Genomic DNA, 17,927 nt, shown 5'->3' on the forward strand with positions numbered 1-17,927 from the left:
GTCTGCCATCTTTCATCAAGCCAACAGAGTTAAAACCAACAGAAATATTGGACCACATTTTCGGATCCTGCCTCTACTCCACACTGGGGAGCAAAACAGTTTTTCAAAATACTTTATGAATGCATTATTTGAGGAAACATGAGTTGTTCTTGTTGGATTGTATTAAAAGTTATTGAATTGATGGCAAAGTAAATCCTGAGAGGGACGTATCCCGATTGTTTTTTTTCAATGTATTATGAATAAAGAATATTTTTGAAATTAATATAATGTTGCCACAAGGCAATCAATGTTGCAAGATCTCAAGGACCCAGTGAAGCAAGATCTCAAGGACCCAGTGCAGCAAGCTTTCTTAGTGTCTAACAGACGATCTGACAAACCCCCAACAGGGAAGAAGCTCCTCCTGAACCTGGGTGTTAGTTTTTAGGTTCCTTTACCTTCCCGATGGCAGGAATGAGATGAGTGTGGCCAGGGTGGAGTGTGTCCCTGATGATGCTGGCTGCCTTTGTGAGGCAGCGCTTCCTGTGGATCCCTTTGATGGTACCTGATTACATTCAGCTGATAACGACAGTCCATCTCTTTTGCTCAACTGCAACCACACCCTGGATCTGGAGTTCCAAGCTCTGCTTTAACCAGCTGAATAGTGGAAACAATTCTCTCTCTCCCTGATGTAAACACAAGGAACTGCTGGTGCTGGTTTTAAAATAGGATACCAAGTGCTGAAGTCAGCAGGTCAGGCAGCATAGCTGGAGGAATGTGCATACATGACATTTGGGTTGGGACCCTTGTTAATCTGACACTTCTGACTAATTATTGTTTGGGGGAAGGGCAGGGAGGTAAGGGCCAAGAGGCGAGGGTGGATAAATGTGTAGGAAGGAACTGCAGATGCTAGTTTACACCTAAGATAGGCACAAAATGCTGGAGTAACTCAGCTGGACTCGCAACTTCTCTGGATAGAAGGAATGGGTCCTTCTATCCAGAGATGCTGCCTATCCCCCCCTGAGTTACTCCAGCATTTTGTGTCTATCTAGAGGGTGGGAACAAACCTGACAAGTGACAGATGGACACAGGTGAGGGGATTATGAGAAGGAATTTCTTTAGTCAGAGGGTGGTGAATCTGTGGAATTATTTGCCACAGCAGGCTGTGGAGGCCGCCAATGGAATTTTTAAAGCCAGAGATAGATAGATTCTTAATTAGTACGGGTGTCAAGGATTATGGGGAGAAAGCAGGAGAATGGGGTTAGGAGGGATAGATCAGCCATGGTTGAATGCTAGAGTAGACTTGATGGGCCAAATGGCCTAATTCTGCTCCTCCCACTTAGGACCTTATGACTATTATTGGCAGATGGGTGGACAAAGTTCAGAGATGAAAAGAAGGCAAAAAGGTTAAGTTTGGTAGAGGAGTAAACAGTCTAGAAGAGTATTGCAAAGCCAGAGGATGGAAAGAAGGAATACTGGTGATAGGTTAATGGGATTTATGAAGAATGTTATCAAAGCCTTCTTGAGAATAGACAATAGACACGTTAGAGGCAGGAAACATGTTCCCAATGTTGGAGTCCAGAACAAGGGGCCACAGTTTAAGAATACGGGGTAGGCCAATTAGAACTGAGATGAGGAAAAACTTTTTCAGTCAGAGAGTTGTGAATCTGTGGAATTCTCTGCCTCAGAAGGCAGTGGGGGCCAATTCTCTGAATACATTCAAGAGAGAGCTGGTGCAGGAGGAGGCCATTCGGCCCTTCGAGCCAGCACCGCCATTCAATGTGATCATGGCTGATCATTCTCAATCAGTACCTCGTTCCTGCCTTCTCCCCATACCCCCTGACTCCGCTATCCTTAAGCAACATCCCCACTAATTCGTGGGAATCAAGCAAACAGGACCACTCGAATATAGTGAGGCTCAAGATGCATTAAGAACCTTGAGTCCAAGAAGCAAGGGAACAAAGAAGCCCAGCAGAAGTGGTTGAAGGTGTAGACCTCCTGCCTGGGACGCAGCTCACAACACAGACAACTGGAGTGGAAGCAAATTATCCTCCACCACGCACGGCTGCCCAAGCAAGACAAAACACGATTTCAGCGTCCATCGAGCTCCGTGTCTTTGGAGACGTGACACTAATCTTGCTTGCAGAAAAAATATATATAATTTACAAGCAGCTTCAAGGAGAACTGGTGGTGATGAAAGGTCTTCAAGCATAAGCGTTAATTATGTTTTTCTCTCTTCACTGGGGCTGCCTGATTACTGGTGCTTCCCATCATTTTACTGTTTCTCTTTCACAAATTTGCAACGACGGCGTTATTTTCCCTTTGATGTATTAATTGAGCGAATTTGTTGTATTTAAGAGATTGCAGGACTTCAGTTCCCAGCAATCCTCCGCGTTCCCCAGAACATTTCCGATCAGGCGCGGTGCCTCCAGCGAAGGAGGATCGGGGGGGGGGGGGGGGGGGGGGATTAACGCAGTGCCAGATCCCAGTGGGAGCGGGGAATTCGCCCACATTGCCGGGTCTGTCTCTCAATCCACCTACAAATGTCAGGCAGGGACAGGGACTTGATTGAAGCGGACGGGCGGGCGCCGCTGCCGCTGCCGCTGTCGCTTGGAATCCGACGGCTGCAGCGAGTTGGGAGATGTAGTCTTGGTGCCAGCAATGCCAGATAGTTGAGACCCGAGTAAAGGACTACAACTCCCGGCCGCCGATAGTGGAGTGGAGGGAGGAGGGAGAGGAGAGGAGAGGGGAGGGGGGAGCTCCTGCCGCTTGGAGCCCGACGGCTGCATCGAGCGGCACGCTGGGAGATGTAGTCTTAGTTCCAGCAATGCCAGAGAGTTTAGACCCGAGTAATGTAAGAAAATAACTGCAGATCGAAGGTATTTGTTCACAAAATGCTGGAGTAACTCAGCGGGTCAGGCAGCATCTCAGGAGAGAAGGAATGGGTGACGTTTCGGGTCGAGACCCTTCTTCAGACCCGAGTGTAGGACTACAACCCCCGGCCGGCGTCTGGTTCCAGCGGGGAGGGGGTAGTGGGTGGGAGGGAAGGCGGGAGGGAGGAGGGAACCCCTTGGATGATCCGCTCTTGCGCACTTGTCCGGCCGAGCGGGGACTGGAACCCGGAGTCAGGATTCGCGAGAAAACCAGGCGGAAAGCGGGGGGCAAAACCCGGCGCGGCCCGCTCCCGGTGCCGGCCCGGAGGGGAGGGAGGTAGGTCGTGGTGGAGGGAGGGATGGGAGGGCGAGGGGAGCGGGGGTGGCGGCAGGGGGAGAGAGAGAGGGAGGGGGGATGCCCCGTCTCCGGGCTGGGAGCGCCGCGGTTGCAGGTCGGCGTTGGCAACATTGTGGAACGCGGCGACAGCGGTCGATACAATGTTTCCATTCCGGCCGCCATTCCGCCTGTTCTTTGTTACATTGTTGCCAGGCGGAGCGGAGCGGAGTGGATCGCTTTTAAAACCCGGCGGAGAGCAGGCGGCCGCCGTATGGATCGGCATCGGCAGAGGCAGGCCAGGGAGGGAGGGAAGGGAAGGAGGGAGGCAGGCTAGGCAGGGAGGGAGGCTAGGGAGGGAGGGAGGCAGGCAGGGAGGGAGGCAGGGACGTCCAGACAACCGGCATGGCCAGTGAGTGCAGGAGGAACACACCGAACACACACCCTTCCCCTCAGGGCAGTAGGCAACCAGCCTATCTTTTTTGGCTTCTATTCACAAAGTGCTGGGAGTAACTCAGCGGGTCAGGCAGCATCTCGGGAGAGAAGGAATGGGTTATTCACAAGTAGTATAAGAAGATAACTGCAGATGCTGGTACAAATCGATTTATTCACAAAATGCTGGAGTAACTCAGCAGGTCAGGCAGCATCTCGGGAGAGAAGGAGGAATGGGTGACGTTTCGGGTCGAGACCCTTCTTCAGTGGATTCCTCTCCCCGTTGGTTGCATCCTGATCCCTGATCAGAAACGAATCGAAAGTATTTATTCACAAAATGCTGGGAGTAACTCAGCGGGTCAGGCAGCATCTCGGGAGAAAAGGAAGGAGACCCTGTCTCGACCCGGGGGTTGTAGTCCTACACTCGGGTCTGAAGAAGGGTCTCGACCCGAAACGTCACCCATTCCATCTCTCCTGAGATGCTGCTTGACCCGCTGAGTTACTCCAGCATTTTGTGAATAAATACCGCTTCGATTTGTACCAGCATCTGCAGCTATTTCCTTACACTGATCAGAAACAGCAACAACAACAAGGCAGATGGACGCAAAATGCTGGAGTAACTCCGCGGGATAGCGAGACATCACCCATTCCTTCTCTCCAGAGATGCTGCCTGACCTGCTGAGTTACTCCAGCATCCTGTGTGTCTCTGCCTTCGGTGTAAACCAGCATCTGCAGTCCCTTCCTAAACATTACGGGGAGACTCCATCCAGGCAACTTCACTGGATGCTGGAGTCTTGAGTCTTGGGTGCCATAGACATAAAAGTGCAGGAGTAACTTTGAAGAAGGGGCCTCGACCTGAAACGTCACCAATTCCTTCTCTCCAGAGATGCTGCCTGAGTTACTCCGGCTTTTTGTGTCTATCTTCGGTTTAAGACAGCATCTGCAGTTCCTTCTTACCCACTGGAGTAACTCAGTGGGTCAGGCAGCAACTGTGGATAGAAGGAATAGGTGATGCTTCAGGTCGAGACCCTTCAGCAGGCTGAGTCAGGGAAGGGAACACTGGAGGTACACAAGAGTGGCCTGTTGCTTATTAACACCCAACGTTATGGAGGCAAATGGGTGCAGATGGTCGAATTTGAGAAGAGGGGTAGTTTAGAGATACAGATACATGGAAACCTTGGTCTCTGTATTTGATAATAATCACAATGCACAATCTGACCTGAAACGCACTACATTCATGAACGGCTCCTATTCCTCTCCAGCGTGGAATAAGTTTTGTTTAGTTATTATTATCACGTATGTCAGGTACAGTGAAATGCTTTTTTGTTGCGTGCTATCCAGTCAACCAAAAGACTATACATAATTACAATCTAGCCGTGCACGGTGTACACATATTAAAGATAGTCCGAAGGTATCCAATGAGGTAGATGGTAGGTCAGGACCACTCTCTAGTTGGTGATGGCATGGTTCAGTTTCTCTCCCTTTTAATCAAGAGAGAGCTGGATAGAGCTCTTAAGGATAGCGGAGTCAGGGGGTATGGGGAGAAGGCAGGAACGGGGTACTGATTGAGAATGATCAGCCATGATCATATTGAATGGCGGTGCTGGCTCGAAGGGCCGAATGGCCTCCTCCTGCACCTATTGTCTATTGTCTATAATCCAAGAAAAAGGAGGTTTAAATGCAATAAAGCATTTATGTGCAGTATTTAGAGAGTGTTTTATTTTCTATCTACAAGAACTCGGCAAGAACAGCAACTCATTGTGGTCACTGGTGCACAGTATTTACAGATAGTCACACAGGAGACTGCAGATGCTGGAGTCTTGAGTAAAAACAGGCTGCTGGAGTAACTCAGCGGGTCAGGTAGCATCTCTGGAGAAAAAGGACGGGTGACGTTTTCACCTGAGCCGCTGAGTTACTCCAGCACTTTGTGTCTGTTTTTGCTATAAACCAGCGTTAGCAGCTCCTTCCTCCACAAGTGAAAGGTGGATGCAGGTAGAGATTGACTGGCAGATGAGTCGGATGTGAGAGAGAAGGCGGCGACAGTAACCAAGGGTGGAGGGGATGTGGAGCAGCCAAGTGGGTGCAGATGGTGGAATATGATAGGAAAGGAAGGTTTAGTTTAGTTTAGAGATACAGCATGGAAACAGTTCTGGCCCACCAGGTCCACGCCTTTCACACTGGTTCTATTTAACACCACGTTCGTCAGAGTCAGAGGTGTCATTGTTGTAAAAATAAATTGTTTATTTTTCCACTCTGAAAGGCATGAAGAAGATAGACACAAAATGGTGGAGTAACTCAGCAGGACAGGCAGCATCTCTGGAGAGACTGAAGAAGGGTCTCGACCCAAAATGTCACCCATTCCTTCTCTTCAGAGATGCTGCCTGTCCTGCTGAGTTACTCCAGCATTTTGTGTCTACCTTCGATTTAAACCAGCATCTGCAGTTCTTTCCTACAAGTATGAACAAGAATTAGGAGAGTCCTAGTCACAAGCAAATTTCATCAAACCTTTTAACTAAGCCACAGGAAGGAACTGCAGATGCTGGTTTACATCGGCGTTTGACACAAAATGCTGGAGTAACTCAGCGGGACAGGCTGCATTTCTGGATAGAAGGAATGGGTGAAGTTTCGGGTCGAGACTGAAGAAGGGCCTCGACCCGAAACATCACGCATTCCTTCCATCCAGTGATGCTGCCTGTCCTGCTGGGTTACCCCAGCATTTTGTGTCTATCTTTCAGCTAAGCTGGGTTTTTTTGCAACCATTTCATTACGTACTTTCATGGTGATGTTTTAAATTATCGGAAACCTATTTATATGATTTTATTTTCAGTGTGAGTGTAGTGAGTGCTGGCTGTCTGCACACATCAGCAATCACAAGGTTTTACATGTGAGCATTTTTAGTCCACAAAACAACAGACTGATTTCTTGGCCATTGATTGTTTATTGATGTTTAATAATGCAAGGTTCTTTCACGTGTTTCTCTCTGAAATATCAAATTTAAGGGGCAGGCTGTTTTTGCATTTTCAGTCACTTAATGCCCACCACCCAGGACACACATTCATTTTAATCCTGCCATCGGGAAGAAGATATAGGAGCCTGCAAACTGTAACATAGAAACATAGAAAATAGGTGCAGGAGGAGGCAATTCGGCCCATCGAGCCAGCACCGCCATTCATTGTGATCATGGCTGATCGTCCCCAATCAATAACTCGTGCCTGCCTTCTCCCCATATTCCTTGATTCCACTAGCCCCTGGAGCTCTATCTAACTCTCTCTTAAATTCATCCTGTGATTTGGCTTCCACTACCCTCTGTGGCAGAGAATTCCACAAATTCACAACTCTGGGTGAAAAAGTTTTTTTATCACATCAGTTTAAAAAGGCCTCCCCTTTATTCTAAGACTGTGGCCCCTGGTTCTGGACTCGCTCAACATTGGGAACATTTTTTCCTGCATCTAGCTTGTCCAGTCCTTTTATAATTTTTATATTTTTCTATAAGATCCCCTCTCATCCTTCTAAACTCCAGTGAATACAAGCCCAGTCTTTTCAATCTTTCCTCAAATGTCAGTCCCGCCATCCCAGGGATCAATCTCGTGAACCTACGCTGCACTGCCTCAATTACAAGGATGTCCTTCCTCAAATTAGGAGACCAAAACTGTGCACAATACTCCAGATGTGGTCTTACCAGGGCCCTATACAACTGCAGAAGAACCTCTTTACTCCTATACTGAAATCCTCTTGTTATGAAGGCCAACATTCCATTAGTTTTCTTCACTGCCTGCTGTACCCGCACGCCAACTTTCAGTGACTGGCGTACAAGGACACCCAGGTCTCGCTGCACCTCCTCCTTACCTAACCTAACTCCATTGAGATAATAATCTGCCTCCTTGTTTCTGCCGACAAAGTAACGTCCAGGTTCAGGAACAGCTTCTTCCCTGCAGCCACAGTCACCGAGAGAGTCACAGAAAATAGGTGCAGGAGGAGGCCATTCGGCCCTTCGAGCCAGTACCGCCATTCATTGTGATCATGGCCATCAGGTTATTAAACACTACAACCTCCAAATAAGCTCTGAACTACTTAGACTTGGGGGCATTGGTTTTGTCTTTTTGAGCTATTATTGTTTGTATGTTTTGTGTGTTGTACACACAGAACTTTTTTTCTCGTTTATCATATTGCTAACAGAGTACTCTGTTTACATATTCTGCAAAGCTGCTGCAAGTACGAATTTCATTGTTCCATTTGGAACATACGACAATAAAACACTCTTGACTCTTAAATAGTGTGACTGTCGTCACAGGAGGATGGCACAGTGGCTCAGAAAGTAATGCTGCTGTCTCACAGATACAACCCAGTATAGACCCTGATCTCTGGTGCTGTGTGTGTTTGGGGAATTTGCACATTACCTGTGACCATCTGGGTTTTCACTAACAAGTTAATTGCCAACTGTCAATTTGCCTGGAGTGTTGATGGGCATATGTGAGAGAGTTGCTGGGCAATATGTGGGCGAATGATGGGATGCGTGCAATTGATCCGAGAGTTGGCATATGCCCAGTAAGCTGATTTACTTCCTTCTACATTGTATGCAAATAGGTTTAGTTTAGTTTAATTTATTGCCACATGTACCGAGGTACATTGAAAACCTTTTTGTTGCGTGCTGTCCAGTCAGTGGAACGACTGTAGATTATTATAATCGGCCGTCCACAGTGTACAGATACCGGATAAAAAGAAATAAGATTTAGTCTAGTAAAGTCCGAATAAAGATAGTCCGAGGGCCTCTAATGAGATAGATGGCAGCTCAGGACTGCTCTCTAGTTGTTGATAGGAGGGTTCAGTGGCCTGATAACCGCTGGGAATAAACTGTCCCTGTGTGAAGGCCAGTTATGAGTGGGCAATAAATAGCTGCATCGTCCCAAAATAATGAATTGAAAATGACAATGTGCATCAGTCAATTTTTTCACAATAACTACAGAGAAATTTGGTAATTATACATAGATTCGTGACATAGATTGAGGAATCGTAATTATAACAGACTACGAAGGATAACTTTCTTAAGTGAAATAGAACCATGAGATGGAATTTAGAAGACTGAGGGGGGATCTTATTGAAACATATAAAATTCTTAAGAGGTTGGAGAGGCTAGATGCGGGAAGATTGTTCCCGATGTTGGGGAAGTCCAGAACCAGGGGTCACAGCTTAAGGATAAGGGGGAAGTCTTTTAGGACAGAGATGAGAAAACATTTCTTCACACAGAGAGTGGTGAGTCTGTGGAATTCTCTGCCACAGAAGGTAGTTGAGGCCAGTTCATTGGCTATATTTAAGAGGGAGTTAGATGTGGCCCATATGGCTAAAGGGATCAGGGGGTATGGAGAGAAGGCAGGTACAGGTTACTGAGTTGGATGATCAGCCATGATCATATTGAATGGCGGTGCAGGCTCGAAGGGCCGAATGGCCTACTCATGCACCTATTTTCTATGTTTCTATCTTTTATGCTTATAAGAAGCGAGACAGCATTTTAACAACATCTCAAAGACTTTTGTCAAAATTGCCAAGTGAGTTCAGTTTGCTCATTTAGGACCTGCGATTGATAAACCGTTGATATTGGAAGGTGTAGTAATGTAGGAACAGAAGAAAGTAGGAGGAGGAGCAGGCCACTTGGCCCTTCAACCCAATCCCACCCTTCGGTATGATCATCGATCATCTGACCCAGGACTCATCTCCTGTATCAGTGCTCTCAGTATAATTTTGAAAAGATTATCTATCCCCTCTTTAAATGTGATCCATCTCCCACGGTGGCGCAGCGGTAGAGTTGCTGCCTTACAGCGAATGCAGCGCCGGAGACTCAGGTTTGATCCTGATTACGGGCGCCGTCTGTATGGAGTTTGTACGTTCTCCCCGTGACCTGCGTGGGTTTTCTCCGAGATCTTCGGTTTCCTCCCACACTCCAGAGACATACAGGTATGTAGGTTAATTGACTGGGTAAAATGTAAAAATTGTCCCTAGTGTGTGTAGGATAGTGTTAATGGGCGGCACGGACTCGGTGGGCCAAAGGGCCTGTTTCCGCGCTGTATCTCTAAATCTAAATCTCAAACCCTATGGGGAAAAAAGCTGTTGAGTTGCACATCTGCCATAATTTCGATTTTTTTTTTTAGATTTAGAGATACAGACTTTAGACTTTAAAGATACAGTGCGGAAACAGCGATCCCCGAACACAAGCACTATCCTACACACTAGGATCAATTTACAATTTTACCGAAGCCAATTAACCTACAAACCTGCACGTCTTTGGAGTGTGGGAGGAAACCAGTGCATCTGGAGAAAACTCACGTGGTCACACGGAGAACGTACAAACTCCGTACAGACAGCACCTGTAATCGTGATCAACCCTAGGTCTCTGGCGCTGTCAGGCAGCAACTCTACCGGTGCACCACTGTGCCACCCAAACATCTGTTCCAAAGTACCATATCTTGTGTTACTAACGGCCAAGGGTTTCGTGGAGTTTATTTTATTTTAGAGATAAAGCATGGAAACAAGCCCTTTGGCCCACCGAGTCCATACGGACCAGCGATCGCCCTGTACACTAGTTCTATCCTACGCCCTAGGGACGATTTACAGAAGACAATTAACCTACAAACCTGCACTTCTTTGGAAGGAGGGAGGAAACTGGAGCACCTGGTTTCAGCCATGATACCACTGTTTACACAGTACCTTTTTTAGTAGGTTTGGATAGATGATTCTCAGGACTACACCACCACTTGCCAGAGCCTCCAGTGACATTTGTACCAATGTGAAAGGGATTACTTGCCTGGAGTTTGCCAACGTTGGCAGGGTTTCTACAGATGTGTGTCAGCATTAGCTGTGGGAAGTGGCGCAAGGCAGGGAAGGCTGTCGACTTTGCCAATGTTGATTGGGCCTCCCCAGCCACAGAGGTATTTTCGGAGGTTCAGGAACCATGTCCCGAGGGCAGCGTGCGCTGGTAGCGGGGTTCTGACCGTGCAGGAAGGATCTTGCCACCAGCCACGCGAGGTCTTGGTGCTTGTTGGTGAGTTCTGGCGATGAGCCATTTCGCCAGACAAGCTGGGCACTCTGCTCAGAGAACCCCAGCACATGATCCATCGAGTCCTTGTCCTGCAGTGTCTGCAGGATATTCCGTGCTGACCACAGCCTGATGGTCGTGTGGTCAAAGGTGTTGGCCCGAAAGAACCGTTCCAGCAATGTCCAGCGATTGCTTTATATATATATATATATATACAAGATATACTGCATGTGTGTGATTGTTTGTAATTGCTCGGATTAATTCCTTTGTTCTTTCTCTTCCCTTCCGGCAGATGGCTGGAGATGGCACCGATGAGAGATTGTTTGTCTGTAAGTATGAGAACGTTTGTGTTTTGAGTATTCAAAGATTAAACTTTTCACAATGTGTGATGTATTTTGAACATTTTGTGCATTATTGAACTGGAGCCGCAGCTATAATGCAGCAAATTGCCCACTGTCAGGTTCCACCAGTACCAAGGAGGTAATGAATAGATAATCTTGCTTGTGTGATGTTGAATGAGAAATAATTGTTATGCAAAGAGTAACTCAACCCGCTCTCCCTCTGGGGGGTGGGGGAGGGGGGAAGGTCATGGGACCATTGAAGATAGGCTTGAGTAACTCAGCGGGTCAGGCAGCACCTCTGGGGAAAAGGAATAGGTGGCGTTTCGGGTTGAGATCCTTCATCAGACTGAGAGTCAGTCAGGGGGTATGGGAAGGTACGGAACAAAGCATCGACGACTCGGGAAAGGTGGAGCCCACAATGGTCCATTGTTGGCTGGGGACGAGGTGATAATGAAGGAATACCAACGGTGAAATGAGCAAGTGGACTCGGGTGGGGGAGGGGCGGAGAGAGATGGAATGCAGGGGTTACTTGAAGTTAGAGAAATCAATATCCGTGAGATCGTTGTATGTACTGTGGTAAGCGATCGATCCTTTAGTCGGTTAAAGTGGTTTCTACAGGTTGCACTTGCTTTGTAGCTCTTGTATCTTCTCCTGAACAGGGAGGGGAGAGCAGAGATTGCCCAGGATTGTGTGTGGTCCATGATTGTATTGGCTGCTTTCCCGAGGCAGCGTGAAACGTAGATGGTCTGTGGGGGAAACTCGTTTGATTGGCGGAATGGGCTGCATCCACAACTTTCTAGAGTTACATGTGGTCTTTGGGCAAAGCAGTTGCCAAACCACACTGTGATGCTTTAGTTAGAAATTGTTAAGAGTTAATGGAGAGTGTTATCATCTGAGCCACAGCTGACTGCTGAATAGTGTAATGTAGGAATTGTCGGGCAGATTGCGGTTTAGTTTAGTTTATTATTGTCATATGTACTGAGGTTCAGTGAAATGCTTTTTGTTCGGTGCTATCCAGACATTGAAAAGATTGTACATGCTTACAATCGAGCCGTCTACAGTGTACCGATACAGGAAGACAATAGACAATAGGTGCAGGAGGAGGCCATTCGGTCCTTCGAGCCAGCGCCACCATTCAATGTGATCATGGCTGATCATTCTCAATCAGTACTCCGTTCCTGCCTTCTCCCCATATCCCCTGACTCCGTCCGCTATCCTTAAGAGCTCTATCTAGCTCTCTCTTGAATGCATTCAGAGAACTGGCCTCCACTGCCTTCTGAGGCAGAGAATTCCACAGATTTACAACTCTCTGGCTGAAAAAGTTTTTCCTCATCTCCATTCTAAATATTTATTTTTCATATTTCAGATACAGCGCGGAAACAGGCCTTTTCGGCCCACCAAGTCCGCACCGCCCAGCGATCCCCGCACAGTAACACTATCCTACACACACTAGGGACAATTTTTTTACATTTACCCAGTCAATTAACCTACATACCTGTACGTCTTTGGAGTGTGGGAGGAAACCGAAGATCTCGGAGAAAAACCCACGCAGGTCACGGGGAGAACGTACAAACTCCTTACAGTACAGCACCCGTAGTCAGGATCGAACCTGAGTCTCCGGCGCTGCATTCGCTGTAAGGCAGCAACTCTACCGCTGCGCCACCGTGCCGCACTACCACTTATGGCCTACCACTTATTCTTAAACTGTGGCCCCTGGTTCTGGACTCCCCCAACATTGGGAACATGTTTCCTGCCTCTAACGTGTCCACCCCCTTCATAATCTTATATGTTTTGATAAGATCCCCTCTCATCCTAAATTCCAGTGTATACAAGCCTAGACGCTCCAGTCTTTCAACATATGACAGTCCCGCCATTCTGGGAATTAACCTAGTAAACCTAGTAAAGTCCAATAAAGTCAGATTAAAGATAGTTCAAAGGTCTCCAATGAGGTAGTTTAGAGGTTAGGATAGCTGGTACGATGGGAAGTTGCCTGATAACAGATGGGAAGAAACTGTCTCTGAATCTGGAGTTATGCGTTTTCACTCTTCTGTATCTCTTGCCCGATGGGAGAGGGGAGAAGAGGGAGTGACTGGGGTGAGACTGGTGTGCAGGAAGGAATTGCAGTTGCTTGTTTACACCGAATATAGACGCAAAATGCTGGCGTAACTCAGCGGCTCAGGCAGCATCTCTGGAGAAAAGGATTAGTTGACATTTCCGGTCGAGACCCTTCATCAGACAAAGGGTCTCGTCCCGAAAGGGAACCGACCCGAAACATCACCTATTCCTTTTCTCCTGAGATGTTTCCTGACCCGCCGAGTTACTCCGGCATTTTGTGCGTGTCTTCGGGGTGAGACTGGTCCTTGGAGATGCTGGTGGCCTTGCCGAGGCAGCGTGAGGTGCAGGAGGTTGACCGGGTCAGTGGAAGGGAGGTTCGTTTGTGCGATGGTCTGGGCCACGTTCACAACTCTGCAATTTCGTGCGACCTTGGGTGAGGCTTTCCCAAACCATCAGAGGAAATTTGGGATGCGAGCATTAGCTGTTCTCTTGCTTCTCTTCCTCCCAGGGTGCGATGACTGCGGGGAATACCACGACTCGGAATGCCCGGAACTCGGTCCGCTCGTGACCGTCAGCGACTCCTTCGTCTTGAGCCGAGCTCGGTGAGCAACGCAGCGATTTCGAAATGAAAAGCAAAGTAGCAAATAACATGAGAGTGAACATTTCCCCATTGATTCCAGTGTGTTGGTTAATGGCGATTGGGGGCGGCACGGTGGCACAGCAGTAGAGTTGCTGACTTACCAGCACCGGAGACCCAGGTTTGATCCTGACTAGAATAGAATAGTTCCTTTATTGTCATTGTAACATGAGCCATGTACAACGAAATTGTAAAATGTCAGCCAGTCAGTGCACCATTCAAACATTTCTAAAAGCTAACGATACATACAAGGTAAAATATTTTAAAAAAGATAAACAACTAAAATAAATATCATGAAAATAGCACGCATAAACACCCAACCCTACATCCTTCTGTCGATTTCACAGTCTCTTATTATGTATCGCCCCTGCGTTCCTTGGCGGCTACATTTAGTGCCTTTATAGCAGTGGGGTAAAAACTATTTTTAAGTCTGTTTGTCCTTGTCCTTGTAGATCTGTACCGTCTGCCTGACGGTAACAGTTCAAACAGGGAGTGTCCGGGGTGGGAAATGTCCTTTATAATACTCTGGGATTTTTTGATGCAGCGGGAACTGTGTAAGTCCTCCAAGGTAAGTAGAGGGCAGCCGACAATCCTCTGGGCGTTGTCAATGGCCCTCTGGAGCGCTTTCCTCTGAGCCGCTGTGCAGCTGGTGTACCATACGCATACACAGTATGTTAGGATGCTCTCAATGTAGCACCGATAAAAGGACAACAGCAGTCTCTGAGTGATGTTATTCTTCCTGAGCACCCTCAGGAAGTGCAGTCTCTGCTGGACCTTTTTCAGCAGCGCAGAGGTGTTCACGCTCCACGTCAGGTCCTCCTCAATATGGATTCCCAGGAAGCGGAAATCCGCCACCCTCTCCACACAGTCCCCTCTGATAGTTAATGGTACCATGTCCGTTTTATTCTTTCTGAAGTCTATTATTATTTCCTTTGTCTTTAAGGTGTTGAGGAGCAGGTTATTTTCTCCACACCACACTGTCAGCTGCTCCGCCTCATCCCGGTAGGCGTACTCGTCCCCCCCGGTGATGAGTCCCACCACCGTAGTGTCATCCGCAAATTTGACAATGGTGTTGCTGTGGTGGGCGGGGGTGCAGTCATGTGTATAGATGGTGTAGAGCAGGGGGCTCAGCACGCAGCCCTGTGGAGAGCCGGTACTGAGGCTGAGGGCCGTGGATGTGTGATGGCCCACTCTGACTCTCTGGCTGCGAGCTGACAGGAAGCTATTTATCCACATGCAGGTGGAGTGTGGAAGTCCCAAGTCCCCCAGTTTGTCCACCAGTTTATGGGGAAGGATTGTATTAAAGGCAGAGCTGTAGTCCACAAAGAGCATCCGCACGTAGCTCCCCGGCTGCTCCAGGTGGAACAGTGCAGCATGGAGGGCTGTGGCTATAGCGTCCTCTGTGGATCTATTCGCTCTGTACGCAAACTGGTGGGGGTCAAAGCTTCGGGGCAGGAGTGATGTGATATGACCCCGGACCAGTTTTTCAAAACACTTCATCACCACTGGTGTGAGTGCGACTGGCCGGTAGTCGTTGAACTACGGGTGCTGTCTGTGCGGAGATTGTACATTCTCCCAGTGACCACGTGGGTTTTCCCCGGGTGCTCCGGTTTCCTCCCTCACTACAAAGACACGCGGGTTTTGTAGGTTAATTGGCGTCGGTAAAGATTGTAAATTGTCCCGAGTTTGTAGGATGGGCCAGTGTACGGGGATCGCTGGTTGGCGCGGACGCGGTGGGCCAAAGGGCCTGTCTCCGCGCTGTATCGCTAAACTAAACTGAGTCTGAGGAAGGGTCTCAACCCGAAAAGTCACCCATTCCTTCTCTCCAGAGATGCTGCCTGTCCCGTTGAGTTACTCCAGCATTTTGTGTCTATCTTAAATTAAACTAAGCAATTGTTGACCTCCCAACATTTTCTTCAGTCACAACAAAACTATCAAAGGACCCTCCATCCAATCCCATTTCTGCCGCTAACTACTCTGTCTAGTTCTATTTCCTCACAACATTGTAGGAGGCTCCTCAGTTCATTAAATCTGTGCTGGCTGACAGAGGCATCCCATAAACCCCTGTAACTTGAGCTCCATAGCTACATGAGACTCTTTAGATGTTTGACTACACTTCCTGAAGCAGCAGACTTATGGAAGAATAGAATGAATCCTAAGATCCATGATGGTTGGCCTGTAAGAATCCTGTGTAATAATGCACAGGAATGTCATAGAGTTCAACAGCGTGGAAACAGGCCCTTTGGTCCAACATGCCCACGCCGACCCACATGTCCCATCTACACAAGTCCCACCTACCTGCCTGTGTTCGGCCCACCTCCCTCTACACCTCTCCTATCCAAGTACCTGTTTAAATGTTTCCTAAACGTTTCGATAGTGGTGATCTCTGCCCTCAATGCTTCTGAAGGTTGTGACAATTGCAGCGGGCACCTGACAGCGATGGAAAGATACCCCAATACTGTGTTCTCCCCCTTGCCAATTTCCCCAATGCTCATTTACACTGAGCTGAGTACTTTGAGAGGCACAAGTCATCTGCTTTCCTGTCACCAGATGTGGTCCAGGCCAGAGATTACAGTACAAATCCTAGGCTGGTGTTGCAGTGTAAAAATAAAGGAGTGGCTGGCACGGTGGCACAGTGGTGGAATTGTTGCCTTACAGCGCCAGAGACCCGGGTTTGATCCAGACTACAGGTGCTGTCTGTACGGAGTTTGTTCTTTCTCCCCGTGACTGCGTGGGTTTTTTCCCGGGTGCTCTGAATTGCAGTGGGGCGAGAAAGCTGGAAAATAAGTGGGGGTGGGACAATGCCTGGCAAATGATAGTCGGATACATGTAAGTGGGGGGGGGGGGGTGAATTATTCAGATCATTGGCAGGAAGTCTGGTTTTCGGAGAAGACGAATGTTGTAACTTTATCATTTCTAGGTCTTCGCTACCACCCAGTTTGGAGATCAGGCAGCTGGAAGATGGAAGTGAAGGGGTCTTTGCATTGACGCCCCTAGTAAAGCGCACACAATTTGGACCATTTGAAGCCAAAAGAGTTTCCCAGCTGGATAAAGAAAATATGTTTTCTCTGAAGGTAGGTAGGACGATGGCCAATCTGCTGTTCCCTATTAGGCGCAGAGTTTGGTTCCTGGTTTGGTTTAAGTTATCTAATCTTGCCCAGTGGACTAGTTTAGTTTATTGTCCCGTGTATCGAGGTACAGGGCAAAGCTTTTGTTGCTTGCCAACCAGTCAGTGGAAAGACAAGACATGATTACAATCGAGCCGTCCGCAGTGTACAGATACATGATAAAGTGAATGACGTGGATTGCGTTTGGTGCAAGATAAATCCAGTAAAGTCCGATCAAAGATAATCTGAGGATCTCCAATGAGGTAGATAGCAGTTCAGGACTGGTCTTTCGTTGATGGTAGGATGGTTCAGTTGCCTGATAACAGCTGGGAAGAAAGTGTCCAGGCAGCATCTCTGGAGATCATTGATGGGTGATGTTTCAGGTTGGGACCTTTCTTTGTCAAGTCAAGTCAAGTCAATTTTATTTGTATAGCACATTTAAAAACAACCCACGTTGACCAAAGTGCTGTACATCAGTTCAGGTACTAGGAACAATCATACAATGGCACACAAACATAACAGCACATACATAAACAATTCACAGCGCCCCCTCAGAGGGCCTCAAAGGGAGTAGAAATAAGTTTTGAGCCTGGACTTAAAGGAGTCGATGGAGGGGGCAGTTCTGATGGGGAGAGGGATGCTGTTCCACAGTCTAGGAGCTGCAACCGCAAAAGCGCGGTCACCCCTGAGCTTAAGCCTAGACCGCGGGATAGTGAGTAGCCCCAAGTCGGCCGACCTGAGGGACCTGGAGATAGAGTGGTGGGTTAGAATATTTTTGATATATGGTGGGGGGGGGGGGGGGGCAAGCTCGTTTAGGGCTTTGTATGTGAATAGGAGGAGCTTGAATTCTTTGGACTTGTATATGGTGCTGGTTTGGGTTGAGAAGTCAGGGGTGGTTTACATTCAGCAGTGTGTTTTTGAAGATTGGTCATTTACAATATAGGAAGTCGAAGACAACATTTGCGTACGAGTGCGATTGTGACCAAGGGATTTTTTTTGTTGACGAGAGTCATTTAAGGGATAAGTACTGGGCACGACACTTGGGCAGCTGTGCCGTTCAGTGGGGAGCTGGTTCATTCCCGATGACTGGCCAGCAGCTTTGGCTGGGCTGGCTGGCTGGGCACATGGCGTCTGGTGTGGATGAG

At 47.9% G+C, this 17,927-nt stretch overlaps 1 protein-coding gene across 5 annotated transcripts in view; it reads left to right on the forward strand.

The window, feature by feature from the left end:
• The first annotated feature begins 2,815 nt into the window (after nucleotides 1–2,815).
• The window catches only part of prdm15 (PR domain containing 15), a 61,779-nt gene continuing 46,667 nt past the window's right edge, over nucleotides 2,816–17,927 (forward strand). For 4 of the 5 annotated variants that reach the window (XM_078409640.1, XM_078409642.1, XM_078409644.1 and 1 more), the window contains exons 1-4: nucleotides 3,051–3,186; nucleotides 10,935–10,971; nucleotides 13,547–13,640; nucleotides 16,596–16,749. In XM_078409640.1, the coding sequence (XP_078265766.1) occupies nucleotides 10,935–10,971; nucleotides 13,547–13,640; nucleotides 16,596–16,749 (285 nt within the window). In that variant the 5' untranslated portion in view covers nucleotides 3,051–3,186. Of the gene's footprint in view, nucleotides 2,856–3,050; nucleotides 3,187–10,934; nucleotides 10,972–13,546; nucleotides 13,641–16,595; nucleotides 16,750–17,927 lie in introns of those variants that run through there. The other variant, XM_078409641.1, reaches the window with a different exon arrangement.

This window comes from Rhinoraja longicauda, chromosome 12 (assembly GCF_053455715.1).
Source record: "Rhinoraja longicauda isolate Sanriku21f chromosome 12, sRhiLon1.1, whole genome shotgun sequence".
NCBI lineage: Eukaryota > Metazoa > Chordata > Chondrichthyes > Rajiformes > Arhynchobatidae > Rhinoraja > Rhinoraja longicauda.